The sequence below is a fragment of the Amblyraja radiata genome, chromosome 20 (genome assembly GCF_010909765.2).
Source record: "Amblyraja radiata isolate CabotCenter1 chromosome 20, sAmbRad1.1.pri, whole genome shotgun sequence".
Lineage (NCBI taxonomy): Eukaryota > Metazoa > Chordata > Chondrichthyes > Rajiformes > Rajidae > Amblyraja > Amblyraja radiata.
Window position 1 is genome coordinate 18,030,053 of NC_045975.1, and position 8,944 is coordinate 18,038,996.

The 8,944-nt window shown below is 42.5% G+C and overlaps 1 protein-coding gene across 1 annotated transcript in view; it reads right to left on the reverse strand.

Moving 5' to 3' along the window:
- The window catches only part of nat10 (N-acetyltransferase 10), a 50,981-nt gene extending 43,509 nt beyond the window's left edge, over nucleotides 1-7,472 (reverse strand). The window contains exons 1-3 of the mRNA XM_033038902.1: nucleotides 7,389-7,472; nucleotides 4,842-4,956; nucleotides 328-419 (exon numbers count right to left, since the gene is read on the reverse strand). Of these exons, the coding sequence (XP_032894793.1) occupies nucleotides 328-419; nucleotides 4,842-4,949 (200 nt within the window). The 5' untranslated portion in view covers nucleotides 4,950-4,956; nucleotides 7,389-7,472. The remainder of the gene's footprint in view (nucleotides 1-327; nucleotides 420-4,841; nucleotides 4,957-7,388) is intronic.
- Nucleotides 7,473-8,944: the final 1,472 nt, after the last annotated feature.

Here is an 8,944-nt window from a genome sequence, read left to right on the forward strand (position 1 = left end):
GCTAAATTTATATTTTTGGTTTCATAACTATGTCATTGGACATTCTAATTTTGGAAGCAGAGAACTGATTATACCCCTGATAATACTCAGTAGACTAATGAACTTCAAGAAGCTAATGTTATAACTGCACAATGGTGAGAAGGTCTATTCGCATTTTAACAACATATTCTAAAATCACATTGATAATAAACCCATTCAGTGATTATAAATGAATCGGAAGAATGTAGTTATAATCATGTTACAGTAAATAGTTAAATACATTTAACTGTAATTCAAAATTTCAAATCCTAAAGTTCTAAATTTCTATTTTGTTTACATTAACATTACCTGCTAAAGCCAAGCTCTTTCTTGTAACACCACAATACCGATGGCCTGGCCTTCACTGTAGCTTTAGAGAGCATGTGATGAAGTATAACCACCTGCAGTGAAAGCACACAATACAAAATTATGAGTAATTTGCCATTCTTGACATTCTTGCATGGAACCAACTAGAAAAAAAAGTGCAGAAGAAGAAATGGTGTATTTAGTTTGTTGGAACATAATAATCTGCTGGAGCAGAATGAAGAAATGTATCACAAATCTATAAAGACACAGTATGGAAATGGCACGTGATCAAAGAACGGAAATGGCTAGATTAATTAAAGACAGATATCATACAAACAGTTAGCCGCCATTTTTGAGAGACTACAGATGCTAGAATCTTCTGAAAGAGCTAATAGTCAAATCTAATAGTCAAATCTAAAATGGAGTCGTTCTTCTACAAAAGCATGGTCTAGTAAAACAAAAGAATGGCTCGATGCCAAGTCTGAATGACTTTGTAAATTATATGGAACACAATATGGAGGACAGGTTGTCTTTTCAATAAAGACATTAAGATGTCAGCCTGCAGTAGTAACATGTGCTTCATTCAAGGCCATCAAGAAGCCAAGAATGAAAAAATAGCTGATGCTCCAGAGATAAGTAATAACTTATTATTGCATGAGCTTGATTTGGACCCAGCTTTCCTATATTGTGAAAGGCTACAGAATCTTTCAGTCATGCCATATTCAGACTTGGTAGGAGTGTTTTACTGATAAGGAAAATGTATAATTGTGCTAACTCTCCTTTGTTCTGTGAGTGGGAGCATGAGAAGCACTGAGCAACGTTTGTGCTCATTGTAGATCTTTGCCACTCCCGTCTGACGAATCAATTAAAGATTGCCGCGGTTTACCTTTAACAGTTTTTGTTGCTATCTACTTTTTAAGAAACAAACTTTGTCACTTAAGCAAAAGTTTGGAGAAACTCAGTGCGTCAGGCAGCACCTGTGAAGGGAATGCACACAATCGGGCACATTAACTGATCTTCATCCAGCCAGACATATTCAATTTAAGTTATATCGTACCATTATGATAGAAATTAAGGAATCTTCCAGACCCGACTTATTTTGTCTTCATCTCTTCAATGACTTCTGTTTTCCAGCCCCCCACTCCCTCATCTTTACTATGGATGTCCAGTCACTCAAAACCTCCATCCCCCACCAGGAAGGTCTTAAAGCCCTCCGTTTCTTCCTCGACCGCAGAACCAGCCAATTTCCATCTACTAATACTCTCCTCCGCCTAGCAGGGCTGGTCCTTACCATCAACAACTTCTCCTTCGACTCCGCCCATTTCCTCCAAATACAAGGCGTAGCTATGGGCACTTGCATGAGCCTAGCTATGCAAGTTCAAGTTCAAGTTCAAATTTTATTTGGTCACATACACCTTTAGGTGTAGTGAAATTCTTTTTGCCATGCAGCACATAAAAAAAGAATACAACATGACAGTAATAGATAGTTTCAACATCAAAACATCCCCCCACAATGGTTCCCATTGTGGGGAAAGGCACAAAGTCCAGTCCCATCCCCATGTCCTGCCTCTTTGTAGGGTATGTCGAACAATCACAGTTCCAGGAGTACACTGGCCCTATACCCAAACTATACCTCCACTACATTGACGACTGCATCGGTGCACCCATGCAGAACTCACTGACTTCATCTACTTCACGACCAATTTCCATCCTGCACTCAAATTCACTTGGACCATCTCCGACATCTCCCTACCATTTCTGGATCTCACCGTCTCCATCACAAGAGACAGTCTATTGACCGACATCTACTATAAACCCAGTGACTCCCATAGCTATCTGGACTACACTTCTTCCCACCCTGCCTCCTGTAAAGACTATCCCCTACTCCCAATTCCTTTGTCTAAGCCGCATCTGCGCCCAGTATGAGGTTTTCCATACCAGGGCATCGGAGATGTCCTCATTCTTTAGGAAATGGGGGTTCCCCTCTTCCATTATAGATGAGGCTCCCGCTAGGATTTCCTCGATATCCCGCGGCTCCGCTCTTGCTCCCCCTTCCCCCATTCGTAACAAGGACAGAGTCCCCCTTGTCCTCACCTTCCAACCCATCAGCCGTCGCATACAGCACATAATCCTCCAAGATTTTCGCCACCTCCAATGGGATTCCACAACTGGCCACATTTTCCCATCTCCATCCCTTCCTGGTTTCCGCAGACACCATTCCCTCCGCAATTCCCTGGTCAACTCCTCCCTTCCCACACAAACCACCCCCTCCCCAGATATTTTCCCCTGCAATCGCAGGAGATGCAAAACCTGTCCCTTTACCTCCTTGACTCTATCCAAGGACCCCGATAAGTCTTTTCAGATGAGGCAGAGGTTCACTTGCACCTCCTCCAACCTCATCTACTGTATCCGCTATTCCAGGTGTAAACTCCTGTATATCGGCGAGACCAAGCGCAGGCTCGGCGATCATTTTGCTGAACGCTCTGCCTTAACCTACCTGATCACCCAGTTGCTCAGCACTTTAACTGCCCTCCCATTCCCAATCTGACCTTCCTATCCTGGAGGAACAACACCTCATATTTCGTTTGGGTAGCTTACACCCCAGCTGTATGAACATTGACTTCTCTAACTTCAAATAGCCCTTGCTGTCCCTCTCTCTCTCCATCCCCTCCCCTTTCCAGTTCTCCCGCCAGTCTTATTGTCTCCGACTACATTTTATCTCTGTCCCGCCCACTCCCCTGACATCAGTCTGAAGAAGGTCTTGACCCGAAACGTCACCCATTCCTTCTCTCCAGAGATGCTGCCAGACATGTTTTCTCTCCAGAATTTTGTGTCTACCTTCGATTTAAACTAGGATCTGCAGTTCTTTCCTACACAGACTTATTTTGTTACTTGGCACATCAAACATGATCATAAGCATATTTGCCTGTCATTCAACAATTGAGGAATTTGTGTAGTCTGGAGTCAGCCCGCACAGCATTAAATTTTGGGTAGAAATAAGCAACTGCTGATGCTGGTTTATATAAAAGACAAAGTGCTAGAGTAATACAACAAGTCAAGCAGCATCTCCAGAGAACACGGATACTTTACGTTTCATCTTCAAAGAGAGCGAGAACAGGTCCCGTCAGCTGGGGAGCTGTGACCCACTCCTGAGTGAAGCTTCTAGTTTGGCTGTGGCTCAAATAGCTGCAAATTATCATAATTGGTTGACCACACAACTTGGAATTTGTGTAAATCAATATCGAATTTGAATGGCTGTGACTCAGGCTAATGCCAGGGATTTGATAATTGACAGGTTCATTCCAGGAATTCTTGCATTTTCAAGGCTGGTGCTGTATTGAGTCAATAATTTAAATAGATACAATTATGGATTTGTGCAACCTGCAGTTGGCTGTGACCTACTGCTGACGTATTTGATGGATAAATTTAATTATAAATCTCATTGAAATGAATACGCAGGTCCGTACACAAGCAGCAGTTCAGCTGGAGAGAATGTTTTTCCCAAGTGACCTATGACTTGGCATGCGCAGTTGAAATATCGAACTCACTTATTGAATTGAATTGAATAAATTTTATTAGCCAAGTATGTATACATAGAAGGAATTTGCCTTGACCCACTGAGTTACCATTATGTGCCTATCTTAGATATAAAGAGCGGCAACATAGTGGCACAGCAGTAGAGTTGCTGCCTTACAGAGCCAGAGATCCAAGTTCAATCCTGACTATGGGTGTTGTCTGTACAGACTTTGGACATTCTCCCTGCGACCACGTGGGTTTTCTCCTGGGTGCTGTGGTTTCCTCCCAAATTCCAAAGACATGCAGGTTTGTAGGTTGTGGCTTCTGTAAATTATCCCTAGTGTGTAGGATAGAATTAGTGTACAGGTGATCGCTGATCAGTGCGGACTCGGTGGGCCTAAGGGCCTGTTTCCATGCTGTATCTCTAAAACTAAAAATAAAGATTGGACAGGCTGAGTTTATTATAATTGGAATGTAGTTATTCGATGATTTACCATATAAAGATTTATAAAATTACGATAGGGATAGGTGAGAGAAATAAGCAGAATGTATCTGCCCAGGGCAGGGGAGCTTAGAGGGAAGAGGTTTAAGGTCAGAGTGGCTGAAATTTAAAGGACTTCTGAAGGGCAAGTTCTTCATACAAAGGGGAGTGAACATATGGAACTAGTTGCCAGAAGAGGTTGTGGAGGCAGATACAACTACAATGATTAAAAGGCATTTAGACAGATACTTAGATAGGCTAGACATAGAGGGATACTTAGCCGATGTGAGGAAATTTGATTATTGTAGATAGGCATCATGGTTAGCATGATTGAGGTGGGCAGAACGGATCCGTATCTGCTTTGTACATAGTGTATGACTCCTATTAACTGGTTAACTGCCCATCTTCACTGACAAGAACATTCATCTGATCTCAGACTCATACGCTTATTTATGTAAGTTGACAACCAATATCACTACTACAATACAAAACATATATCATTCTACTTTTAACTCCATACCTGATCTCTGCCACGATCACCCACAATAGCAAACAATGTCCGTTGGCGCTGCGCCACTCCATTTTCAATTTGGACACGGATACGATTGTCCAGTTTTTTCCTGAACATTTTGATTCTTTGGGTAGAGATGAAAAATGCATTAACATTTTTAAAGCATATTTTAGAAACATTTGCATATTCATGGATCAAAATAGTAACAGTTTTCTGCTAGAATGCAGACAAAATAACACGGATAAAAATTCATCAATCTATTTTCCTGCATTTAGTGGAATGTTACTTATCATTGGATTCCAGCCACAAGAGATGCCTAAACTATCTTCCATTCATCATGAATAAAATTAAGTTATGTAGAACCTTGAACACAGCAAAAAGTGGTGGGCCAAAATCTGACGCTAGAATAGATGATTCAAAGCACATTCAAAGTACCAGTTTTAAGAATTGCTTAAGATCTAGCAGAGTAATTGAAATGAGTAACAACAGTTGGCTTAGGTATGGAAATCAAAGAAGCAGAAACAGCTGGTGAAAATGCAACCGCATGGAATTGAATGAAAAAGATTCATACAGAAGGTTGCAGCATTAAAACGGGTGAATCAGAACGATCAGATTAACCCTGTTATGAATAGTTGATATAAACCCTACTGCCAAAAGACCCATACATGGACGTTTGATCTTCAGATACATGGAGGTATGTAGATGGATTGATAAATTTGGGTGCGTTTGTTTGTTTTTTACCGTCGTAGGTGCCTGACGCGCTACCAGGAGTGGCGTTTAAAGGACTTGCTGATTAGCACATGGGTATGCAAACCCACTGACTCCCACAGCCATCTCGACTCCACTTCTTCCCACCCTGCTTCCTGCAGACTCTATCCCCTACTCCAAATTCCACCGTCTACGCCACATCTGCGCCCAAGATGAGGTGTTCCATTGAAAGAGTTTAGAACTGAAAGGGTTAAGGGTGTACGAGTGGGGGAATAGCAGCTTCGGCAGCATGTATGTGAAAATAAAATGAAAGACTGAGTAAGTGAAATTGCAGATGTGATACATGACAAGGGAAACAGATTTATGATGTGGGAACTAAGAGATAAGATGCCAAATGGCCAAGTCAAACCACTTTGTGAGACAAGTCTGATCTAAACAAGATACGTAGATTGGGGACAGGACAAACAAAGGGTATACTGAGACAATGTGTTAAGGAATGTACTGGCTGACTGTGATTAATTGCTGATGCAAAATCAAGTATAAATGCACTGGTTATGTTTAATACAATTTGAGTGGAACCGCGAGGGACAACGAGTATGTAGCCGTACTCGTGTGTTCTTTCCCACTCCCGCATGCGTAAAATAAAAGAATTGGTACATTCCTAAGTGACTAATATGGTTTGTCTGATAGCGCGGATTGAACTTTAACACCTTACTAGGACACCTGAGATGTCCTAATTCTTTAGGAAACAGGGCTCTCCTCTCCCATCATAGATGAGGCCCTCACTTGTGTCTCCTCGGTACCCCGCAGCTCCACCCTTGCTGCCCCTAGTCTTTACCTTTCTATACCTAGTTACATCTTCCCATCTCCACCCCTTTCCGTCTTCTGCAGAGAGCATTCCCTTCGTAACTCCCTGTTTAACTCATCCCTTCCCACCCAAACCACCCCCTTACAACTGCAGGAGATGCAACACCTATCCCTATACCCCCTCCCTTGACTCTGCCCAGGGACCCTGACAGTCCTTTCAGGTTAGGCAGAGGTTCACTTGCACCTCCTCCAACCTCAACTACTGTATCTGTTGTTCAAGATGTGGACTCTTTTACATCGGCGAGACCAAACGTAGACTGGGCGATTGCTTCGCTGAACACCTTCACTCAGTCAACCTGGACCTGCCTGATCTCCCAGTTACTAAACACTTTAATTCTCCTTCCCATTCCAACACTGACCTTTCTGTCCTAGGTCTCCTCCATTGTCAGTAAGCTAAATGCAAATTGGAGGAACAGCATCTCATATTTCACTTGGGCAGCTTACAGCTCAGTGGTATGAATATTGATTTCTATAACTTCAAGTAGGCCCGGCATTCCCTCTCCATCTCTCCGCCACGTAAGTCACACTAGCTTCTCGTTTTCACCCAACAAACAGCTAACAATGGCCTGTTTCCTTTATCATCGTTACTTTTTTGCATATTTGTCATTCATTGTCCTTTATCTCTCTACATATTCGTCTATATATTTCTCATTTCATTTTCCCGGGTCCATGGTCTCAATCCAAAACGTCACCAATTCCTTCTCTCCGGAGATGCCTGTCCCACTGAGTTGCTCCAGGTTTTTGTGTCTCTGTCTCTGTCTCTCCCTCTCCTCCCTGGCCTCCTTCCCTTCCCTTGCCCTCTCCTCCCCTCACCCTCTCCTCCCCAACCCTGCCCTCTCCTTCCTCTCCCTTGCCCTCTCCTGCCCTCAACCTCTCCCCTGGCCTCCCCGGGTGCTGGCGCCGGGCTGGTGAACCGTTGGCCACGTTAGCGCGCTCTCGTGTGCCCGCCGTTCCCCGCGCCGCGAGATTCATTCCACCCACCTCTTCTCTTGCGGCTTCCGTCTGAGGCGAGCAGATGGCGGCAGGAGTTGCACAGGACACCCAGCTCGGGGTCCTGCTCAGGGTGGGCGGGCGGGCGCTGCTAATGACGTCCGCAGCCCTCGCAGCCAATAGTACTCCGTCTACCTGCGCCACCCAGCGGCAGACAGCAACCGGACACCTGCGACGACGGGCAGCGACCCTCGTGGCTCCAAGAAAAATTATAAATAGGGTTAAAGGCAGTGCAGACCAAGGCTCTTTGGTGCAGACAGCCCAACAGGTGTTTTAATCATCTCAGTGTGTTTTTACATTGATCTATTTTTGTTGCACAATTTTTGTTTGAAATTTATGTTGAGAGTCGCAGGAACAGAACCTTCGGCCCCCCCTTGTTGCACATCATTGGGTTAGTGCCTTTTGCCCATAGCTCTCTAAATAGCAATGTTACAAAATTTTGAGATTTTAAAAATCAAGTCTGTAATTTATCCCATCAGATAAAGCATAAAAATAAGTTTAATTTGACACCTAATTCACTTTCATATCTCAAGTATTTAAAAAGTTATGGCCATTTTCATACTGGGAAATGAGCATCTTGTTCCCTATTGATTTTCTATGGACATAACAAAAAAGCTGTGATCGTGAACAGTCAAAAGCCCATAACTTTCTTAAAAATTAAGAGAACTGAATGAAATTTTCAGTTATCATAGATTGAAGCATTCTGAAACAAATATAAAATAATCTTACTTGGATGACCTGAAATTAAAGCATATAATTAGTTAGTTACCTAATTGTAGCTAATTTCAGACTTCAATTACTAGATCTAAACATCTATCCATTTCTTAATAAATGATTAACATTTTTAAATAGCCTAAATGTCCAAATAATATTCACAAATAATTCACAATAAAACATGATTTTAAAATCTCATTTACATTAATTTATAGGCCAAATGGAAGGAATTTAGTGTTTAATTGCTGTAAATAAATGCCCATTTAAATCAGCTTTCTAGTGGGTTCCTGTGAACGCGCTGGTTTAGAACGTTCACATTGCGGTAGATTTGTGCCCCCAAATGCCGAGAAAAATACTGCGGGATATAATGGGCCCAAAATGAGCTACTCGCAATATTAAACTTTGTATAAAGGGATCTTTAGAAGCCCTTTTTAATGTAAAAATATACAGCATACCTTCTGTGGTTTGCTTTATGAGACCTTGCGGTTGCTGGCGGTCGCGGGTTTAGAGATTGATTTTTAAACTACTATAACTATTATTCAAGGCCTTTAAACCTAATAATAGCTTTTGCGACGGGGTCTTTCAGCGATTTTTCGTTAATAATTAACTAAGCTGAACATTTTCGATTGGAACAGCTTAGAGAAAATCGCGTTTTAAACCCGCCCCCTCTAAACGGCGCCAAAATCGCGCACACCCGCAACGGCAGATTTTTACCGACGCTTCAGGTAGGCTTTGCAACATACCTACTCTAAACTCTTCCAAACCATATTCTGTCCAACTGTCTTTTAAAAGTCACAGATAGACACAAAATGCTGGAGTAACTCAGCAGGTCA